The sequence below is a fragment of the Acanthochromis polyacanthus genome, chromosome 11, assembly GCF_021347895.1.
Source record: "Acanthochromis polyacanthus isolate Apoly-LR-REF ecotype Palm Island chromosome 11, KAUST_Apoly_ChrSc, whole genome shotgun sequence".
Lineage (NCBI taxonomy): Eukaryota > Metazoa > Chordata > Actinopteri > Pomacentridae > Acanthochromis > Acanthochromis polyacanthus.
In genome coordinates this window covers 29,632,158-29,656,624 of record NC_067123.1, presented here as the reverse complement: position 1 = coordinate 29,656,624, position 24,467 = coordinate 29,632,158, and the positions used below count along the sequence as shown (strand labels likewise).

The following is a 24,467-nucleotide window of genomic DNA, read 5'->3' as shown; positions in this document are numbered from 1 at the left end:
TGGACTTGTCGTGAATAAACGCAGTGTGTGAGCAGAGCAGATTGCTTCTGACATCAGATCAGGCGCACCCCTCGCTGTTTCTCTCTGCTGTTCTCTGTCGCTCGCCCTCTCTCTCTCGCAATATTGGGCCTCAGGTTACTGATTTGGGTGCAGTAATTTGCCATTAGGCGAGGGACAGGTGCAGCTGCCTCTGTTTGCAGCGCTAACAAGGCATTTCATCATGGTTAGCTCCAGCCTGGTGCTCTGATCAGCTCTTGTTCTTGTCACAATATCGCATGCATATATACACACAAATGCACAAATACAGTACACGCACAGACCCCCTTCGTTGGTCTCTATTGGATTGAGTTCAAAAACCTGTGGTATGTAGGCTTTTACAACCCCTACTGACATTGGGCAGACCCACTGTAAGGAGGGAAGGTAAAGCTACCTGTGCGACTGAATTAAAGTCAGAGTAGGCAGTATTATTTGGCATCATTGTGGAAAAAATTCCAGACTAACCTTTTAGCATGTTTGAAATTCATCTGAGAGGAAACGAGGCTTCTGCACCTCCTGCTGACTCCGCTTTTGGGCTTTAGCCAGGAGATTTTTGGCAATCAGAGGGCTTTTCAGCAATCAGATGAGATCATATAAATAGCAACAAAAGTCCACACAGTGAGAGGAGGATGTGGAGGACTGAACAGAGGACTTTCATTTTGGAGGTCAGGGTTTGAATCTGGAAAATTAATATTTGCTTTTGGCTTTAAGCACGTGTTCATGTGATGGGAAGAGCTCAGAACAGCAGGGGAAGGAAGAGCTACATAAAGAGGATTGCATTTTTTTTTTTGAGTTTTACTTTTTTTTTTGTTTGCAGATTTCTGCCTACTGCAGCTTGAAACATTAATTTATTATTACCTACAGTCACAAAAATGTGAGATTTTTTTATGCAATTATGGGATCTGATATTCATCATAACTATTATAGGTATTGTTATTTTTTAACAGCTGATTCCTAATAAGATAAATGGATTTAAAAATGCGCTACTTTGGCTCTGATGCAGCAACCTCTATCAGTAGTCACCACTCTGTCCAACATTGTTTCGCCCACAGCACTGTCTGATTGGTTACAAAATGTATCTGTTACAAATATTGGTTATCCATCTCCTCAATTACTAAAAATTGGTATCATATCATCCTGGAAAAACCTGTATTTTTGACCGCTAGTTTGGCTTCACTGTCATTACTATGACATTTTAATATGTGTGCTTTCAAATTGTGTCTTCAACTGTTGTTTGTCTTTTTGATTGTTTTGATTAGTTTTCTCCTCATGTAAAGCACAGAATTGTGTTTTGTTAGCTTAATTCATGAAGCCCTTCTGATGAAATAATAATAGATACACTGTATCTGAAAACCATTAAACCTGAAGCAAACTGTAGGAAACTTTGGGTATTTTAATGCGTCTTAACCTTCTATGGTGGTGACTTATTACAGCAGAACCTTAATTTGAAATGGAAGAAGACTTTAAAGACCTTTAAAGATGTGCTGTTTCAATGACAGAATTTTGTTAAAAGATGTATATTGCATAGAAATTATCGCATGTAACCAGTTAAAAAAAAATCACTGTAACATTCAAAGGCAGCGGTTTCCTCACATTCAGTCTAACTGAGTGTGATTCATCAGTAGCACAATAACAGCATAGGCTAATGTCGTCATGTAAAGATAAATCCATAAATGTGAATCTCAGTAGCTTTGCGTAAAGGTCAGTCTGAAGGAAATGTTTCAGAGACAATGGATTGAGGAGCATTTGAAATAAACTCCCTCTTGGCCAGCTGTTCCATCAGTAATCTAAATGGTAAAGGTAGCGGTGCAAAGTCACTGCACTGAAATGTCAAAAACAACAATAAAAGCAAGAACATTTCATGAAATATTTTGAAACCCAACTCCAACCAGTGTGTGTGTGTGTGAGGGTCACACACTGTATGACTGTGGTCACCTGAAGTAAATTTTCTCTTTATGGCTTTTCAACATTAGACCTGGTTATATGCCTCCCTTGAGTTTCCATTTCCAGGTTCTTTCAAGCAGCAGCCCCTTCCCCACAACCACACACACCTACCTTGGCCGTCTCCCAAGGCAGTCAAACAGATTACTACGGGCGTTAACCCTATCGATCTGCTCCAAATGGCCTCCAAATGCCAGGAATTAGATTTCAGACTGGAGGAGAGGGAAATAAAGTGCTGTAGTATTTCTTGCTGCTCTACTTTGGAGTTAAGTGCTGCTGTGCCTTCCTCATCGTACCGGTTTATCCTCAGAGCTTATTTGTGTTTTTCAGGACAGTGGTATTTGTCTCAGTTTCTGCTTTATTTAGAGCGTATTTCTCTGGGAAGAATGGGTTGTAAGATAAAGCCCGTGACTGCTGGGGGAAAATTGAAAAACACATAAATATCTCAGCTCTGTGGAATAAGGATATACAAGAGTAGAGGCGGAAGAAATGAGAAACAGAAGGCGGAAGGGAGCAGCTTGTGTATTGGTGGAAAATGTCATTATGAGATCTAAAGATTGGGAATATAATTACCTAAAAAAAATGCCTGATGTGACATTTAAGTATGTTTTTTTTTTTCCATATTTGATGGACTGTGTAAATCTGCAGGGCGCCGCGCAGCTGCGAAGCATCATTGAGAAGCAGTGAATCAATCTCACAGTCATAAATTACTCTATTGTGGGATTATAATGGAGGGCAGGTTTATAATACTGGTTGACTTGACTCTATCAGTGTATGCTTAACATCCGGCTAATACTTCTTCACTCCTGTCTTTCTCACTTTTCTATTTAACTGCATGTTTCCCCCACTGTATCACCTTCACTATCTCCATGCCTCCTTGTTCTTTGTGTCCTGTTACATCCTGCTGCCTCTCCTCCATCCTGCTGTGTCTATCTAACTTTTACAGTGTCTCCGTAGCCGAATAAGTATTGATTAATGTCTGAGCGGTTGTGCACCTAATAAGAGGCTAAATATAGCCGCCGCTACAACAGCCCTGCTGCGGCATCCTCCGGCACACAAAGTGTGAATAGTCACACCGTTGGCATGACAACACACCGGTCAAGGCTCTGTGAGCAGTCACAACAGATTGTGTGCCTGTCAAAATTAGGAGAGGATGAATGAAGGGAGGGTGATTTGCTGATGAAGTGATTAGTCAACGAGAAACGGTTGTCAATTATTCTGATAATCACTAAATTATTCAAGACAATTCCGCGCATCTTTTAGTTTAGCTTCTTGACCTTAAGGATTTATAGCTTCTCTGTCTTGTGTGATTAATGAAATGATAGTGATGGCTTGGAAAGTGTGATACATCACCATTTTCTGGATTAATTGATTGATCGAGAGAATAATCAGTACATGAAAATAATGGTTAGTTGTGGTTCTACATTTGACTTTTGGGGCACTTTAACACCCCTTTTGGGTTTTTTTTTAAATTTAGTGCAGTTGTTTCAGAAAATTATGAAGGTGTACTTATCAATTCAAAAAGCATAAAGACATCAGAGTAGAAAGGGTGATCAAGAAAAGCCTGAGTCTGGCTTGAAATCGCTCTCTCACACATGTAGATGGTCTCCTCTTGCTTTTCAAATGCTTTAAGACAGTTTAATTTGACGCGGAGCGAGTCAGGAACAAACCCATTCTTTACCACCTCCACTACATTGTCAATCTGCATAATAAATCAGCTTAAACCTACAATATCTCCAAGCCCTATTGTGCTCACGTTGACAAGTTTAGTTGCCCACATTTCTTTTTGTTGCACGGTAACCAATGGAGACTCGCAGTGCTACAATACCAGCCCACCTTGTTATGACCAGCTGGAGAGAAATGAATGATAAGAGTATGCAAATCGGATATCTTCCTTAATAGCCCACTGTTTCATTCAGCTGTGTGGCCAGGATAAGGAATACCCACTGTGTCTAATCACATCTTCTCCCTCTTATTTCACCTGAGGCATATCCGCAATCGAGTCTATTTTTGACTGGCATAGCAGCATACATTGTTCTCTGCTGCCTTGCGCAGGGAGGCGGGGAGGGACCATGTATTTACCAGTGATTGGTCTTCTGCTTCGAAATGTGAAAGATGCAAAAATGTTCTCATGACTTAAATCTTAGCACATGATGAAATCTGACTGTAGAGAGGTGGTTGCGGTGCAGGAACATGACTCTAGGAGTTCAAAGTGCAACTTCCAGGGAAGCAGAAGTTATCCTTGACTTTGATTTACCCCGGGAATAATTTAAGGGCTCCAAGGCTATCGTCCTCGAAGAGAAGACCTAAACTTGTGTTGTCGAGCCATGGCACCTGACATGCACTTAATGAAGTTGCTAAGAGATTGCAACACACAGTTCTGTATGTCTGTTAGGAATCTTATTCCTCCGCGTTCGATTTTCAGTTTTTCAATCTACGTCGCTGAGGGCCCGCTGTGGTGTTCAGTGGAAAATCTCATTCACTTGCTGGCCGATGGCTAACAAGGTCAAATGACTCTCCAGATGAGATAGACTGTGTCAGAAGGCACAAACACACGCTCTACCTGCCATTCATTCAGTCAGTCCATCTGTCTATCAGTAGCAAGCAGGAACTCACCCTGAATTGAGTGGCAATAATAGAAGACTGAGGAGGGAAGTGTTTACTGCTGATAGGAATATCATTACAAACTGTGGAAATCAGGGAATCACAGCAAAACCAGTTAGCCAGCTCATGTAGCAATCAATAGAAGCCTACACTGTTTTTTTCTCCTTCTCTCCTCTCATTTCTCTCTCCCTCTCCCTTTCACACTCTTTTTTTTTTTTTTCTGGTTGCTATAGTGACGTGAAATGGCTGCATTCTGCAGCATTGGACCAGAGCGGGGGAATCGCTCTTGCAGCCTCTGAGCAACATTGTTTTACATGACTGTTTCAAAGCACACACACACAGATGCAATCATGTTAGCATGTCCCACAGCGCGTGGAGAGTTAAATGTTCTTTAAATGTCACACTGTTTTTCATAAACAGCACACAGTAAACTGACACCGGTGCTGTTTTTACAGCTCATCCATCACAGTGTGCTCAAGTTTAATGACCTCGTGAACATGCCAGTGTGTCTTCTAAATTAGTAATTATGGAAAATATATCCTTCAACTTACACCTCACACTATCAAACGGCTAATAAAATGATCCTCCACATATAAAAAAACATATTAACTGATCAGTAGCTTATTTTTTGAAGGTGAGCACAAGGTATCGGTTGTCTCTCGTGTGTCAGTTACATGATGACCAAATGCCATCAAATTTTAACTGTCTTACCTCCCCTCTCTTCCAGTTTCTCTTTCTATATATCCGCAATCTCTCAGTTTGATGACAAAAGCTATTTAAAATGTCCCTCCAATCTCTTCTTTCTATCTCTCTGTCTTCCTCTTATCGCCTCTTCCTCACTCTCACCTCCATTGTGTGTCTTTGTCTGCAGTGTGACAATGCCAAGGGGCTGAGGGCCTTTTTTGATGCCATATGCTACGGTCCCAAACACCTGATGATCTTCGGTGGTGTCTGCCCATCTGTGACCTCCATCATTGCAGAATCCCTGGAGGGATGGAATCTGGTGCAGGTAAGACTGATGATATATAAATCACCACATGTGTTTGTATGATTGTGTGTGTGTATAGAGCCTGGATGTCATGCCATGTGACATGAACAGTCCTGCGTGTTTGTTGTGTTTGTAGGTTTCTTACTGTGTCTGTGCTTACCAAAAAAACTGAATTTGCTGCTTAAATGAGTTCCCAAAAGTTCTTGTTTCTTAGTTTTTTGTGGCATGCAGATAGTTCCTGGGATTTCAAAGGGGTTCAAACTTGAGGCTTAATCCTTCATTAACCTTGCTGGGGTGAGTGTCTAATTGGCATCGCTCTAATCCGGAGAATCCTCCTCCATTTTACAATCAGAGACGGAGTCAAAATGGTTTAAACCCATAGTGCCAGAAACAAAAATCTGTTGTTAAAAATGTGAGCTTGCCACCCCTAAGCGCTAGGACTTGAGTATACAAAGAGAAGCATATTATGAAATTATAAAACATACTGATGGCCTTTAGTGGAATGCTGTTTTAAACACCACACATGGCTGAAAATATAGTGTAGGTGTGCTTTGTCATTGGTATGAACTTGTTAAAATGTTTTTTCCCCCCTCAGGTCAGTTGATGCTAATTACTGACTAGATATTCGTACAATAAATTTTACCATTCAATTGCTCCTTCCTTCCTAGTGGAATTTGCTGCCATTAACTCTGCAGAGCTCTGCGATTGCTCACTGTGGAAAGTAAAACACCACTAATTCTTCTATCTGGCAAACTTGTGACCCCTTGAGTTATTGCTTACAGTTTCTTTGACCTGTACTGTACCAAAGAGCCTCTTTCCAAACAACGCATTTCATTTGCTGCCAGCCCAGCAAAGGTTATCAGGCACAGATAAGAAAGGAGTGAAACTTGTGCTCCGAAGCGATAGCATAATTCAAGAGGCGGCGTATTGAACTGAATGTCACATTTCATGACATATTTTCTTCCGCTTGCAGTTTCTGTGCTGCTTTTTTTTTTTTTTTTTAATTCCTTTTTGCCGGCTGTCTTGTTCAGGTCAGTCAGGAGGGAAAAGATCAGCAGGACGACTGAATAAGGATGACTAACTTTTTTGTTTCTGTGTTCGCTTCCTCTCGGTGGTAATGATGCCAGTCTGGAAACAAAGTTCAAGTCATAGTTGAATTCTAAGTGCTCTTAGGTTGTTTGTCTGTGTGATTTGTGTGTGTGTGTGTGTGTGTGTGTGTGTGTGTGTGCTCAACTCTTTATTTATTAGCTTTGTTTGGCGGTGATACCTGTGAGAAGTGCAGCAGCAACTTCTACTCTGCAGAACACTGTGCTTGGTACAGCGTGTTCCCCCGAGCACTCTACCAGCTCGGCTCTTTTCACTATCAATTCACGGACGAACACCAACGAATTCACCCGGATCCCAAATACACATTGTGACGCTGCCTGAATGCCACACAGCAAGTGACTGGGGAGTAAATGTAGAGGTGAATGCCAAGGGTAAACGTAACTGCTATTGCCACAATCAACTAAACTGCTTATTTTTAAAAGTCCAGCAGAACTGTAGGTACAAGTGCACTCTGATTTTCTCATTAATAGCTTAGTAGGGCAGTATTGAGACTTGATACATGTTGAAGCAGGTGTCCATCGAGGAATATTAGAAGGAGACATAATCATTTGCTATCATTTATAAAGTCTCTGAACTTGAAGATCTCTTATTTGCTCCTCTCACATTTTCACTCACTACAGGCTCATTTTCACTGCAATATAAATTTCTACACCTCAGTGGAAACAGCACAACCATGCCTTCATAATCATTACATGTTGCAGTACATGGAAGTTTTGTATTGCATTGTTCTGTGTGTGCTACAAAAAGCAAGTTTTTACTGTGATACAAGCAGTGGTTAAAAAGACAATATTTAGGTCCAAATTTTGCTCTTCTACGCATTTGTGTTATCAAAACACTCTGGCAGAACAATGGATGAATTTCTTTCATTTGTTTATTGAACCCAGGGCATTTTCTGAGTGTTTTCTGCTCCACATTTTTAGGCTTTGTAAGCTCGTTTTTTTTATATAAAATCCAATGCCTTTATGGAAACAGCACAATCATGGCTAGAAATACAGAGAACTCAAAAATGCCTTTGGTGCAGAATAACAAACTTAGAATCCTATAAATCATAAAAATAGAAAAGTTGAATTTCTTTGATTACTTGGTACATAAAAAATTTAACAACCTAGAAACAGCATGTACAACATTTTCCCAAGTGCCCACAGGTGGTACCAATACTGGGAAAAAGTGTGACATTACATATTATATTTGACTTATTATTACTGTCATATTGTTCATACTTTACTTACATTTTTAAGTATCCTTGTGCCCTATCTGCTCTGTGTAAACACAGCCTGCAGTTCAGCCCAGTTAAGGCGAAAAGTTCCAGAATCTTTGGTATGTTACTATTAACCCTTTACGCTTCAGTGCGTCGTAGGTGTACCGCCGGCGGTACACTTACTAATTTGCATAGGAATTTCAAGAATGTCCGATGGCTGCAAACCCGATTATACAAACACTATACACCGATGGAAAGCTTAGATTCTCATGAATCCGCCGGTATAAACCACTTTCAGATGTGATTACCACAGCGGGTGAGAAAAACACATTTGTCCGACAAAAACGAATATTCATCCATCCGTTCTCTATACACGGCTTCAACGCACACAGCGCGACTCACATTTCCGGGTTCTTTATTACACACAGAAAAAAAGATTCCACAAAAAACGGCCATAATCCAACCTTTTACATCCAGATGACACAAGCCAGTAAACTATTTTGTCCAAAACATGTCCTGAAGTCGGTATAAAATCCACGAATCGGTCGTTTTCAAGGAAATGCACCTCGCGATGTGCGTCCAATATTCCCTGTATTATTCGTAATTTTTTTTATTTAAAAATAGAATATTAGCGATTTTTTGTACTGAAAACGGCTGGAATTGACTGAAGCTTAAAGGGTTAATGACAATTAAGTCACTTTTTCATTTGTTGCAGGATCTGGTTAAAACAAATGATTAATTTGTGAATTTTTGTGATTAAAATGTCCCCATTTTAAGTTTAGGTTTCGTTAATTATTCAAATCACACATGATTAGGTGAAGAAAGTTGAAACTCTAATGTTTCGGTCTATTTTTGCCTAATCTGAGTCTAAAAAATGGTGTAATTTTGGTGATTATTTTAAAAGATAGCATGTGTTTTTAAATCTGCACATGTGTATCTTTTGCACAGAAGTGTTTTCTATGCAGTGCATGCTCAGCTGTTGTCATGACAGACGCACAACTCTCTGCTTTGACGACAGCCGTGGTGGGAGGTGGTGGCTGCATGCTAGAATAATGTTTTCGTCTAAAAGCGGGATTGAAAAGAAGAAAAGCAAGAGTCTCCCTGAGCCAAAAAGGAAGGAGAGAGGGGAGGAGAGACGATTCCAAGTTCTGAATCCTCCACCCCGCAACTTTTATCGTGCCACATCAGTGGGAATCTGTTTTTAAAGCTGCGAATTCTGTCACCCTGCATATTTATTACCCAGCCCTGGCACCCCCTCTCTGTAAAACTTGAGTTGGTTTGGGAAGGAAATAGAGAATTTTCCATGGTGATTTTATGGGCCAAGCTTAACAAGCTCATCATTTCCACATCAAAACGGGGAGCTGGCAGATACTATCTACAGTGGAGATAGCTGAGAGAACAACCACTCCTGAAGAAAAAAAAGCTTAATCATACACCCATAAAAATAGCTTTCAATCAGCGTTGATGCCTAATGAAGTCAGCTTTGAAAGGCTCAACAAAAATAAACTCCCACTGCATACCCGTTCATTACAATCTATGCACACACTTGAATGCACATTCTCACACTTTGAACACAGCAGGTTTTGGAGGGGTAGTGTCAGTGCTGATATTTCTGTACTGAAGTCAATAGCCAACATTTTTATTTTATTCAGGTAAAAAATAGCCTTCAGAAATGAATCGTATCATGAGATGTCCTATATAAGAATTAGAGATAAAAGATGATGGGCTGACAGTGATGCAGATAATTATGAAAGGATGAAGGAAGCAGAGAAATTATGCAATAAACAAACAGTAGCGAGATGTCCTCCCTCCACAATATGACAACTCATCCATTAAGAAGATACATGAGCTAACACCATAGAACATTTCAAAATAAATGATCTTCTTTCTTCACTACAGTTTAATTACCCCTGAATTTCCCCTCAAATCCCAGGAGCTCTGTCAGCAGAAAAGTTTTACTGACTTTGATGAGAACGTCAAGCTGGAGAAGTCTCCGTTGATGAAGAGGATGCTGAATAACGGGAAGACAGTTAAAGAAAACAAATGTCACTTTTTAGTGATCATTTTCTACTGAAATCTGTCCATTCGCCACACCTCCAGTCAGTGAAGCCAAAAAGATAAAACTGTATTAATAATAATCCGCAGACAGCTTCTGGAGCAGCTGCATTTTACATTTACAAGGTAGTTTAAGAGACTTTCACCGGCGGTTATATTCTGAAATATATACGGTTATTTATCAGTAGCGCTTTAAAAGGGGATTGAGAGCAATGCATGCACACACATGCATACAGTATATGACATGTCACATAGTGATCAGATTGCCAGCAGCATATTGTTGCTCTCTTCGTGTGCTGTATGAAAGGACTGATCTGTTTATCTCACATCCTGATTCTGACCCGTCGAAGTGCCTTGTGTTTGGCAACCTCCTGCCCCCAGCCGCTTTGCATGCCTCCGTACTTAGTCACATTTTGCAAAGCACTACTGTACATGTGCTAAAATGACTGCCCGAGCAAATTAAAATGGTGGATAAGAATGCTACCAGGGCCAGTGGACAGATGGCGAGGAGTGGATTGAGGGAAGGATGGAGGAATAGACACACAGGAGCAGACACGGACTTTAATAGCACAAAATTGAAATTCAAAGAAACAGGGCAAAGACGCAGCTGTGTGTGTGAGCTGCCATCACCCACAAATGCCACTGATTGCTGTGTGTTTCTGAATCTTATTTATTTTTTATTTCCGTGAGACAATAAATGTTGGAGCCATCCTCTTGGCAGCCATCTTGGTGTGTGATTAACCTTGTGTTCTTCTCACCATGATATTATATAATTCCTGAAAGCATTTGGCGAGCTGTTGGAAAAATTCCTGGCACAGGTATCTGTAACCAGTCGACATTTCTTTATACTCTCTTTTTGGTCATTCTCTCAACTTTGGAGCTTCCTCTGTCCTCAGCAGTGGGGTCTATTTTCTGCATGTGGCTCACTAAGTGCCAGGAAATAGCCCTAGCCCACCCTTTCCTCCAGTCGCTGGCCCATTCTCACTCACCAATTAGGCCTATCAGCGGTGGCACTGTTCATTTTCAGCCACATCGAGTGTGTAATGAAAAATTATGCTTCCCGATCATATTGCCTCTTGTAATTTGGTAGAGAAGTAGAAGACAAGAGAGCCTTGTCTTATTCCGGCAAAATTGATAATTTGTAAAAGTGATTTAGAGACCAGGATTTAAAGTTTTTGTGTGTGTAGAAAAAGATGTGAAAGGCAAAAATTTCACAGATGCATGTGGATGCATGATCAAGCAAAATAAAGAATCAAACCTTGTTCGTGCTACTTGTATCCGGTGCCTCAATGTGGAGGTTGCAAAGCTGCAAAACTTTGCACCAAACCTCTGGTTCATTTATCTTTTGGGGACACTGAATAATGAAGTCAATATTTAGGAGGAGGAAAAAGTGGGTGCGCCTTCTCAAGGTATTATGGTCAAGATCTGGACAAAGAGCTAATATTTACCTGTATATGGAGCTCATTTTTCTTCCGTACTGGCTGTATTGATTGTCGATGCTTCATTAAATCGGGCAATTTAGGGACAGGGAAGCTGCATCCCAGCTGTGCCAGTGTGCTTTCTCGCCTTTTTTTTTTTTTTTTTTTTTTTAAGGCCTCCACCATCTTTTTAGACTCTTCTTTTTTCCCATTTTCTTTCTCTCACTCTCCTTGAGTGCTACACTGGATGCTTCAATAAAACATGTGATGCCTAGCACTGCAGTATTCTGCCTCACTTACGTCAAATCCTCCTGTGTACCGTATCAATATTTCATCACTCTCAAAGTTTAGGCTAAAATCTTAGTGCAAGGCCAGGAGATGGGTGTGCATCACGACAAATCATCATATATCAACGTTATGAGTGAAGCTTGAGGTGCATGTCTGCTTTTCTTCGGAAGACTCTCACCTAGATGTATTCGTTCATATTTGGTTTCAATGTGTGTTTACTAAGCACAGGGTCCATTCTGATGGATTAATTTCTGACGTCTCCTCCTCATCTCTCCGTCTCTGTGACTATGACTCTGAACAGGGCCACAGGGAAAACACAGGATGCTTAAGAGAGTCAATTAGGCCTGATTTCTCAAAGCCTCTATTCAACACCCAGGGGAAGCATGAAGTAGTGTCCCCTACTCTGTCTTAGCCAGCCCAAGTCTGGATTAATGCTGTTTTACAAACTGGCTCCAGAAGCACTTAATGTCACCATTGTTGTGGAGTTTTTTTTTTTTTTTAAACAGATAGAGACCAGATTCTGTTGTTTTATGCATCCACAGCATATAGAGGTACCATTTGGAAAATGAGTGGGAGGATGACTCAACAGCCTTTTTTATGAGTTGTAAATTACACTCCAGATTTATGGGGCAGACTGTTGGTGAAGTTAAACAAGGCAAATGTTGACATTTAAAGCAAAGCCAAATCAAAGATAAACGAGCCTGCTTGCATGGATGTAAAAATAGGAAGACTTCCTCTTACTTCCAATGTTTTCTCATTGGAGCTGCCACGATTTCTCTCTCTCTCTCTCTTTCATTGGCAGAGACAAAAAGAAGAAGACGAAGTAGCAGAAACAGACAAGAAAATATTAATTACATGCTTTACTATGCATTAATCAGATATTTTTTTTTGTAGAATGCACCAGCATGTATGGTGCAAAGCCGAGCTCATGCACGCTGTTGTACCTATTCAGAGCACCGAATGCGCGCAGTTTGACAGGAAACACAGTCATTAGCTAATTAGCAGCGTTTGTTGAATACAGCCCGTTAACGTGTTGCAACTGTGGGTGTCACATATTGAATAAACATGCTAGTTCAGAGGCACCGAATACGAACAAGAGCTTTTGACAGGAGACTCACGCTGTTTCGGTTCTTCCCAAGGAAGTAGGAACAACAAATGGAAACAGTCTCTCTTTTCTTTCTTTTCACCGCCGACACGTCTCTTCGACACCAAGGTCTATGAGACGAATTCAAAAGGAATACAAGATGAATACATGCTGAATTCCAACCCTTGCATTCGAGTACTATCGTTCTCCCAGTAGTTATCTGATAGAGGGTGAGTAAAAAAAAAGAAAAAGAAAATCAGTGTGTCACGCTCGTGGCACTAATGATGGTGCGGGACCTGCCAGCCACCAGCAACAATAAACAAACTAGACACATTAATAGTTCCAGCTTGTTTTTGATGTTTCCCACAGGGACTTTATCATACACACCCATCTTGTGAAGAATTTAAGGAATACTTTTTTTTTGCTGCCCCCAAATCCTGGTTCTCTTCCCGTTTTCTCTCTCGCTTTTCTCTTTTGGGGTTTCCAGGCTTTGATATTCCTTATTTAGGTCATAGAGTCCATAACACTTTGAAGAGCGAACTGGATGTATACAACTTTTCCTTCTAGATTGAAATTACACTTTGCACAAGAAAATCTTATGATAAATTGAATTTGTTATTAATCTCCATCTAAAGTTCATTTACTGTAATAAGTCGAACTCAGCCTCTTGTAGAGGTTGACTTGGGTTTCACTTTGGGGGGCTCGAATATATCCTCTTAATCAAGCTAATTTGCAGTTTGGCTCAGGCTACTGTATAACAATTTTTTTTGCACTGTCAAAGAGTTAAAAAGACATCATAAAAGAAAAGGCGCTAAGAAGCAAGAAAGAGAAATAAGTTAGAGGTACAGTGTAGACAAGAAAATGGAACTAAGTAGAAAAACAAGAGGTAAAACAGACCAATATAATTGAAGGCATAGCAGGAGGTTGTGCCGGATGACTGTGAAAGTAGGATCAGAGTTTCTGTGCACATCAAGGATGTCAGAGATACAATGCATCTCAGATTAGGAGTAAATGAAGAAGCTCCACTGTGATCACAACTGCATCTCATTTTAGATTCCAAATGTTGTACATGTGGGAGGAAAATGTGATTCGATTGCAAAGATGAGAAAATGAACCAATGTCACAGATATATATATATAAGAAAAACTCTGAGTGCAGTACTCTGCCAAGGCTGCTCAATCATTGTATGATTTGTGACGGAGGAAATCTTCAAACAATTCATGGTCCGCAGTGGTTGATTTGTAGTAGGATCCCAATCATGTGATCGTCAGCAGGCAGCTGGCGTAGTGTTCACTTGTTGCCGTAGTTACAGTGACGTCTTGTTGGTATTTCGGAATGATACAGAAATCTTTAACAAACCTGTGGATCCAGACCTTAAGCCGCATCACTGCCAAAATCTAATCAGTTGGCCCTTGTTTCATTTCTGACCTTCCCTGAAAATTTCATCCAAATTCGATTTTGAGTTGTGTTGCTAACAAGCAGACAGACAGACAAACCAGTGCCGATCATCACATAACTCCGCCCCGTTCCTTGGCAGAGTAATAAGAATTTTATCAGTGGATTCCACAATTTTGGATTGTGGACCTTCATCATCATATGTTTACCACTTGAGGCCAGAATATTTGTTTTTCTTTGTTCAAGATAAATATTTTTAGGGGCGTATCTGAAATTCTTATGAGACCATTTATTGCCATTGAAAGCTTTAAATAGAAATGAGCACTTTTCCACCTAAACCTTGCAGAATGTTATGGCTGCAGGCTCTCCAGATGGTAATTATGTCAAGTTTAATGAAATATTACTTCATACTTTATTTTCAATTTGGATATGGTTAATTAAGAATGAACGATGTTTGAAAAGCAGGTTTTATGCCTCAGAAGAAGTTCAGTGTTCTTTGTGTTTGTTATTTTAGGCACAAATGTTAAAAATAAATGTCATGTTTAGAAGAATAGATGATGCAAATTAACACTGGCAGGCTGGCTGTTGGAGGGAGTCGTGGAGTGCAGTTAAATAAAACGCTGTTTTCAGTTGCATCTACCAAAGATTAGTAAGAGTATTTGAATGTCTTTGCAGGTCATGTTCAAACAGGAGTGAGTTGATTTCTGTTTCAGCCTCGTCTAATTTGCCGTGCAGCACCATGTTGCGAGCAAGCTTTTCCAGAACCACCCCCAAAAACACTGCTGTTGCCCCGTTCACCCTCATCTCCTCTTGATTTTTGCATAAAGTCACACCTCATTGACCCCAAAATTTGAAATGGACTTCTTCTGTGGCCAGCATTAGGAGGGTCCTTTGAAACGATATCAAAAAACAAGGGCGGACCGGCGGAGCATTTGGACATCAAAGAGGACCCGGCTCCATTACAAGCCATTAAAACCATAACGGCTGCTTGGAAAGATTGAAGCTTAGAGGATCGATAAAGGGCAGTTTAACTGTCTGACACAGCTCGCTAATATCTGAAGCATCAACTCCCATTCAGAGAGAGACAGAGGAAGAGGGAGAGAGATAGAAACGATGAGGACAAACTTAGCGGGTGAGAGAGAGGAAATGGAAAGAGAGAAAGACTCCTGAGATTATTACAGAGTGCTTTCCATCCTCCATTGCTCCCTGTTGTCTTCCTTCTCTCACCCCTCCCTCATGTACAGTAGTGTTGTACAGTGATGATATAACCTGATTTCACAGTAGATTGGCCATTAGGATAGTTTAAACCCTTCATATACAAACAAACACTCACAGAGAGACACAAATTTAGACAGAAATGCTTGAGAAGCTAAATTTTACCCTAAAAAAATCTAAACTTTGATTCCAAAAAGTTGCAGTAAAGCACAGTAAAATACATTTCTTCTGTGCATGTGATCACTGCATTTACCTCAATTACACCAATTACACACCTATAACCTTATTGCTCAGTGCATCAAATTGCATCCATCTCGAGATTGATCCAAGTGTTTTGTGTGACAAACACCAGATCCAGGCTGAAACACTCAGACTCTCTCCACCTCCTTACTTGATTAAATTCCCCTTCCTCTTTGTCACTCTTCTCTGTCTGTCCCTCCTCCCACACGATCCTCTTTCGCTTTATCGGGGCATCAGAATGCGGAAGCCTTAAGCCTCCTTGAGATTGATACTGAGCTCAATGCTATTTTCATTCCCTGTTTGTGCAGTCATTGAATACCTCTCTTTTTCATCCGTGGCTACAAATGGAATCCGTCGTGATAAACGGTGATGTCTGTAGCTTCGGGCCACATCAACTTAGTTTTCTGGAAACATAATCACGATAGAAGTTAACGAAAATGCTATAAAAGCAACTGAAAATTCATCATTCATGGGTCTGTACTGCTGTATATGGATAATGAGTTGCAACAAATTCTATATGTGTATTTTTTCCTCTTAATTTTTAGCTGTTCTAGCTATCCGTCAGATTGTTAAACATATGTGGCTTCTGTGTTAATTCCACTCTGCTTTGCCTTTCCCCCTATATTATGGCAGACAAATGGGTTTGGTTTTGCCGATCGGCTTGGTTTTCCGAGATGCATTTCTCTTTTCGGCGACAGTCAACAGAAGACCAACGGCTTCTCTCCTCTCAAATCACAAATTCCGCTGCCAGTTGGTGTCCTCTTTGAACAGCTGTGCCACTCAGGCTTAGACTCATGCGGACAAACAATTGTTCAGATGGATAAACGAACAAGCCCATACATGCACGGATTCAGCAGCAGATATGTGCATGTACAATTTGCATGCAGACAGTCTTAAGCTTCCACATTCTAACATGTTTCTCCCCCCACCGTGTCCCTTTTCCATCTTACACTCTTTCCTTCTTTCTGCTGTAACAAAAGGGGCTTTTCCCCTTTCAAAGGCCCTCACAAACCCTTGGGCACACGCAGTAGAAATTGCTATAATTGGCGAAGACATGGTGAAGGGTTTGGCACGAGGAAGTCCCTTCTTCCAATTATGCAGGCAGAGATAGGGGCTTGCACTGTTTCAGGGTGCAGACAAACATGGCGAGGAAGCTGCTTTCATGAATAGTCATAACATGCTTTCTGGTGCATTATGATGTGTTTGTAGTGTCACATTTGTCAAAAGATTTATCTTTGTTTCGTAGCTGCGGCATCACATTTACATGTAAATTGGGAGCATGATGCGCATACTGAAAATGACAGCGCAGTTTCCGCATGTAATATGAAGATGGATGTTTTCAAATGGTGGCCTTTATGGTTTTACACGGCCGCCCTTTAAGGTTAAGGTGCCAGTTCATTATACAGCAGGGTATTTCTTTATTGTGCAGTGTGCATATGGAATACATTAAATCCTGTATTGTGAAGATGGCACCTCGACCAGTGTGGCTTGTTTTCACACGCAGAATGTTTTAGAATATTTGCAGCACAACAGCTGTTCAAAACACGCTCTAATCTTGTGCGATATTAAACAGAACATCTAAAGCGCTGCGATAAACATGTTGTCTGACAGTATGGTCCCTAAATAGTAAATCTGCTGAACGACAGTTATTGAGAGTCAGAAATGCTACACAGTCTATATACAGAATTGCAGATCCAACACAGAAATGTAGCATTTAGCGATTTGTATTTAGCATCCTAGCAGTGCAGACATAGCAACCCTGGACAACTTATTCTATAATTTGGTGGCTTGTTCGGTATTTGAGCCGTCACAACAGCTGTGAGAGGCTTTTGACTTGACACAGAAACTATATGACTCATAGTGCTTTGGGTTATGTGAAGTGTGTTTTATATATAAATGTCCCGAGAAGCAGGCAGGACGGCACAGCTCTGTTTAAAATTTTAATTCAAACCTTTTAGTGGTTTGCAAGCAGGCGGGCCTGAGAGACAAAGCAGAGAGAGCAGCACAGCTACCTCATTAGCACAGAGTAGAATTTGTCTGTCCTTGAACCCCTCTCTCTTCCTTGGTTGCATGCATGCACTACATCTATGTATGTGTTCACGCAAAAAACATCACATAGGTGCGTTCGTGACTGCATGCAGACTCATAAACACAAAGAGATGCACACGTACGTTGCTTCACTCACCCTGGTAATTCCACATAAGAATGTGCACACAACACGCGTACATACCCAGTTATAAATACACTCATATGACGGAGGCTCAACTCCACAGGTTGGCAGAGGAAAAAACGAGAAAGTGGGGCAGAATGTTCTTAAACACGGAGCGCAGAATGTGCATATGGTGTGATCCCTTGAACAACAACACTGCACACATGCACACACTCTCACACTCACACAGACAGACACAGTGTCTAGGTAGATGCATTCTCAACTTGTACCAAGCTTTAAATTTATAAATACCTCTGTGGTATTAAAAGCGAGTTTGTGTTTGACGTAGTGTGCAGAGGATTTCTACATCCAAATGCATCAGAACCGTTTCTTATCATACTGTCTTTGTTTTAGCTTCTACTTTTTAGCTGTTTGCCCGTTTTAAGTCCCTCCGCAGGCATCGATTAAAACTCTAAAAACTCATCTCTGCGCATCAAAGTTACATTTTCTGAAGTTTTTTTCCCCTTGACAATTCTCCTTTCCTGTTTTAAAATGCCTTTAAATTGTACAAGAAGTCTCTCCTTTCTCTCCACCCACTCCTGCTCCACTTGATGCAGCCCCAACACACCAGCTCACCTATGATTCTATTGAAACACGGTAAAGTTACTCTTAGCTATACAGGAACAAATTGTAATACTGAAGAAATTTAGTCATACTTGTTAAAACAGAAACCAGTTGAAGAATAATAGCATGGAAAAGGCATGTCTGAGGTGTGTTTTTGAGCCTGTCATCTGTATGCTGCAGATTCACGGTGGAAAAAGCCCCATGTGGACATGTATACACACTGGAAAAAGAGAAATATTAGACAAACTTAAATGAATTGTGATGATTGGTAACATACGATTGAACTGAGTTTATCGAAATTCCGTTAACTGATAATATGAATTCCACCATTTGAAGTTCGATGTACTTAAATCATTTCATTAATCTGAAATGCACAATTTTCATTGCTGCAACTTAATTTTAAATTAAGTCTATTTGAAATTTCCAGTTTTTCCAGCTTATGCATTTATCCAAATGTGAAACATCACACCTGATTTTGTCATTAGACATACTGTTGTTTTCTTTTCTTTTCTCTCCTACTGTAGGAAAACAGCAGTTGAGTTGCAACAGAAACGTATGAAAGAATGTGGAGGTCATGAAGTCAGACGCACAATGTTTAAGGAGCAGTAAATCTAATTGTCATACTCTCGATGAAATTAGATTTCTAGTCCCAAGATGTGATTTCAAGTTGATAGAATCCACTAAAGTAAGCTGCATTTACTGAAGCAGAATGATAGATGAGATTTATTCCAAACAGTACTTTACTTCAGCTGTACAGATAAAACTTGTTTTTCTTGTGAGTAATTGTGGATCTTTCTGCATGGAGTTTGCATGTTCTCCCTGTGCATGCGTGGGTTTTCTCCAGGTACTCTGGCTTCCCTGCACAGTCCAAAAGCATACTGAGGTTAATTGGTAACTCTAAATTGTCCGTAGCTGTGAATGTGAATGTACTATTTTGTCTCTATGTGTAGTCTTGTGATAGACTGGTGACCTGTCCAGGGTGTCCACTGTCTTTGCCCTAAGTCAGCTGGGATAGACTCCAGCACTCCCGCGACCATAGTGAGGATTATAACAGTGTAAAGATACTGGATGGATGGATGGATGGAAATGAGGTTCCCTTCCACTACACTTGGCTCTTTAAACAAGTTCCCAGGCTGACAAACTGGAAATGGAAAACTAATATGGAATTGTAGTTATCTGGATATTTTTTAAGGTAGTGTCTACAGATACGGACCCGTACCCGTAGCCTGTGGCCTACGGATACGGCACTTTCCATTTGCCGACAGATAAGGACCCATATGCGAGTCTCGCGAGTCAAGAAGCTTCTAACCACTGCAAACTGTTGAAAGGTAAGCAAAGGTTAAGGTTAGGGTTAGGTTTAGGGTCCGTACCTGTAGTACCGATGCTACAGGTCCGTACCTCTAGTGTCTACCGGGAGTCACGTGACCAGATCTCACGTATCTGATTGGCAAATGGAAAGTGCCGTATCCGTAGGCCACAGGCTACGGGTACGGGTCCGTACCTCTAGCAACAACCATTTTTTAAACCAGATTAAATCATGTCTGAACTCTGAATTATATTGTGCTAAAGTTTAAAACTAGCTTAACTAAGAAAGACTAAGTTAAACCTCTCTTTAAACTCCTATTTTCTTTTACTCTTAACCCAGATTAAATTAAGTTTGAAATCTTCAGCTCCAATTAAAAATCTAGTGTTAACTTGAACTTACACTAAGGAGATTCCACACACAAAATGGCTGCTTTTTGAGACAGATTGAGCAAAATAATGACGTTTCTTCAAGAAAGTTAAAGGACAGACTTGACACGGTTGAGCTTTACGATTCCGCCAAATTTCTCTCATGATACTCATTCGAGATGGATTCAGCAAGGAAACTGTTATGGAGCTGAGCAGGAAGGTCGGACCAACTGTCAAACATGGCAGTGAAAGAAATGCAGCTGCACCAACGATCCTCTAAATCCTGGTGGTCCTGAGATTTTATGTCACCAGATGTTTCCAGAAGGCCGATGGGGACCTGTTTGGCCACCACAACTCTACTCCCTGCCAGATTGTCAGCAGTGTTTCTCCAACAGGGACTGAAAGTTAATGGTTTCCACCCGTCTTTTATGCTCACGAAATCCCAACAGAACACAAATTTATTTCGTATTCAGTTACTAATTTATTTTAATTTGGGAGAGAAGTGTCTCCACATGATGCAAATTGAGCATGTCCTCGGTTTCCATCAGTAAACTTGGATTTACTGAATGGAGATTAGTTTTTAATTCTGAAACAGAACTCTGCTTGATTTTAAATCCGATTAAATCAATGGTTGTTGCACAGCCCTACCTAAATGTTTCAAATTCATGTGAAATAGTCGCTCCTGCAGTAACATAATTTATTTTAAGCATCTAGTTTTAACCGTGATCAACATTTCGAGTGGTAGCGCATTCATTGGCTGGTTAAATAAGCAAATTGATTCTCCTTTTTACCGTTTTAAATCTTATTTTGTGAAAATGGGCTTGTCAGATGTTGTTTGGCTCTGTGAAGCTTTACAATCCTCTCTGGAGGTCATTGCTATTTTTGATAATGCATAATTACTTGCATCTGTTGACCTTATTTATTTTCCAGAGTAAACAAAGCAGGATACAGAACATATATCTTGAGGCTAAATATAAAACCGTCATCGAGTAATTGTTTATTAGACCAGTTTTTCTAAAGGTTTACCTTGGAATCTTTTCAAATTTTGATTTTTTTTTTCCCACTGAATGCTTTATATTCGATGAGTTTGGTTCAGTATTTAACACCGTATCTTGGAGTTTATGGGATGATGGTTGATTTTCAGTTTAAACGTGTCCTATGGTTCTGCCCTGAATGCCAGCGCATACATGGAGGACAGAGCTTTCAAGTCTTGCATGAAATCAGGCGTGAAATGCAAGTGCCCTGGAGTATGATCACAGTAAAAAAAATCAGTAATTATTCATCCTCCTAAATGCTGATACAGTATCAAATTTCCCTCCGCACACCTCAGCACCTGGCCTTTCAAACCACTTCCTGCTTGAATTAATGAATCTCCTGGTTGAAACAAGATCTACGGCAGCCTACTCATCTGGATTAATATTATGATACACACAGCAGACCGATGGTTAGATCTCACGCACAAATGCACAGGAAATCAATGCAGAGCTCAAAAATTTTCTGTGACCCTAAAAAGATTTCTTTAGTTAAGTAAAGCAAATATTCCAACGGATCAGTGTAAAAGGTTGCAAAGGAAAATGTGAGATGTGCCATTTCATTGGCTGTGTTACCTGATATTTACCGCTCAATAGGTTAACACAGAGGGGGTCACCGCTCCCTGTGGCGGAACGCTGTGCATTTTTAAAGAGACAGCACAGACAAACCAGCGGGACACCAGTTGCCTCCCTTAGTGTTAGGAAACGCACATAAACACACCACCGCTGACCTTTAGCTCCAATAAACACCATTAAATATGAAAAAGGACATAATTGAAAGTAACCACTGGCACTTTCTTCTTTTCTCCCCACCCACCCACACACACACACATTAACACTTTAGAGAATCCAGAACCAGCCACACATTATCTGACTTACTATTTGGCCAGTAATAATCTTGACATTTTCTGTGGCGTCATTGGGACACACTGCAGACACCACATACAGAGTCGAGCTTTTGATGGTGCAAGAAAATATTAGAACACCCAATCAAACTTTACATAGTCTATCTACAGCTATTAGGACTCATCCTTCCTCTCATTCAGTTCAGGGAGACTTTTGTGTGAGACTCACCACAAACGGCATGTAGAACAGAATTCATTGTCTAAAGACAACAATGGGTCACTGGTGAGTGTGAAATATTTATTTTGCCCATTGATTGGTGTTCTGAACAACTCCCTCACCCCCCCCCCGTCATCCATAGGAACTCCCTCCTCCTTACACTCTCCAGCCTGCTTTCATTGATCCGACAGGCTCAAGAAAGGCAGACCGAGCAAGGGGCCTGGATGGATATTTCATTCTGGGCTTGCTGTTTATCCTGCAGAGGTAAACTTTGATTCCAGGCTCTTGTTGTGGCATTACTTCCTTTCCCCCACCGGCAAGAGAACAGTGAGAGTAATCGGCTTAATTGGAATAATTACGGGGTAAGCAGTGATCCCTTGAACACACGCCTCTGCTTTTCTAGACGGATATTTGCAGATTATGGGGGTAAAGTTCTCCTCATCAGCATATAGCCAGGTGTCTTTTGTCTGTGAATGGGGACTGTAATCTGTGGAACACATTCAGCTCAGAGAACAGAGATGATTCATTTCACTGGATGGTATTTATGTGTAATTTATGAAGATATTTTCTCAGTAATCTTATTTTTTTTCTTCACAGCCCCACTTTTAGTGATTAGAATGATTACAAAAATATGAAGCCACCGTTTAAGTAAATGCAGGTTATCCACAAATACCTCCACTTTACTGATTAATCTTCACTTTTTTCTAGTGTTCTACCATGATTTTACATGAAGTTTAATTATAAAACAACTTTCATTCACAAGCTCCTTGAGGCGTAAACATTAAATAGACATTTTTTTTATGTTAAGCACTGACTTAAATATATGATACTTGTAAAAGGTTTAACATGTCTACATTTACAGTACATTCTACCAATTTGTCTGTGTCGTCTCGTATGGTGCGTGCCTAATGCCTCACTATCGCACCTTATATAACTTAAGATTTTATTAAAAATAAATGACCCGCCACATGATCTGTTGAAGAACAGACTTAAAACAAATATATAACTATGTAAGACTCCCCTCAATCCCTCCAATATTCCTTCACATATTTAACACAATCTCATTCTGCCACGCTGCCCTGCAGAAACCAAAGGTCTGAGTAGTATTCAGTCTTTGGTGTCGTCGCGCTCAAGGCTCTTTCATGTTTCTGTATGTTGGCCTGCCAGCCCATCTCAGACCTTGGCCATGTCTCTCCTGCAACCTAGGAGATGGAATTTTAAAAATTTACAGTCTTCTTTGAGCGAGCCTTTTGGCCCCTGCAGGTCTCTGGAAATTGAAAAGTCAGAGGGAGTAAAGAAGAGAGCAAAGGTAAGATGGAGAGAGGGAGGCCATGAAAGAGAGAGAGTTTTCTGTATAGTTGGGCAGCCTTTGTATTGCCCCTATAGCAAGCTCTTTGCCATTTCTTGTCTCTCTCTCTCTGCTCAGTGGATCGCCCTCTACTGCAGAAGCCAGATGCTATCTGATGCCATCGCTGAAAAATTCTACTTGTGTCGAGGGCAGTGCATTGAAATGAATCCCCAGACCGGTTGCTGTTTTCTCAGACCTTTCAGCAGCATATTTCACAGCTGAAGCCGTTTCATGGACAGCGTTCGAGGAGTAATTGAAAATCCATGGCTGATTGACTCAAACCCTTGGTAATTAATTTTCCTTTAGTTGCAGGGCTCCAAGACTAACACCCACATCTGGTCTGTGTGGTGGTTCTGTTGCTGAGGTACCATTAACATAATGTTGGTCAGCATGGATGGCTGATATAAACCTACTACTTGTTGCAAATAGTTACCTACATAGACACTTAAAAACATATACTTGCATAGTTTCTAATATATACTGATATATACAGTATGCTTGCATACCTGTTTTAGCCACAGTACTTGGCTAGTTATGGGGTTGTCTGTCAATTAGTAGGTGAATCCAAATTGATATAACTGAACAACTAGTCATAGATTGTCTTGTTATCTGGTTTGCATCATAACTAGACAATGCATCCTGATTACTTTTGATCCTTTAGTGAATCCATGAGTTGGTACTTTTGGTTTTGCAAGTTGTATGAGCCTAAGCGTTAGCTTTTCTTGAGTTCTTCAAAGCAAATGTTGGCATGTTAACCCAAAGGGCAAACATCATCATGTTTGCATTGTCACATTTGCATGCTGATGTTAGCGTTTACTTCAAAGTGTTACTGACCAAAGTACAGCCTCACAGACTCTTGTTTCAAGCCTGTGTAATTGTGTACCACTCCTCTGCCCGATGGGTAGGAATGAAAACCTTTAAATCCTGTCGGTAGAATTTGCTCATAAAAATAAGGGCTTCAACCCTGGATCATTTCCAGTTCTGTTTTTTAGTCCTCCCAACTTGTCTCTTTT

At 40.5% G+C, this 24,467-nt stretch overlaps 1 protein-coding gene across 1 annotated transcript in view; it reads left to right on the top strand.

Annotated features, from left to right (window-relative positions):
• gabbr2 (gamma-aminobutyric acid (GABA) B receptor, 2) overlaps positions 1-24,467 on the top strand; it is a 207,637-nt gene that overhangs the window by 54,416 nt on the left and 128,754 nt on the right. The window contains exon 2 of the mRNA XM_022202028.2: positions 5,453-5,590. Within this exon, the coding sequence (XP_022057720.1) occupies positions 5,453-5,590 (138 nt within the window). The remainder of the gene's footprint in view (positions 1-5,452; positions 5,591-24,467) is intronic.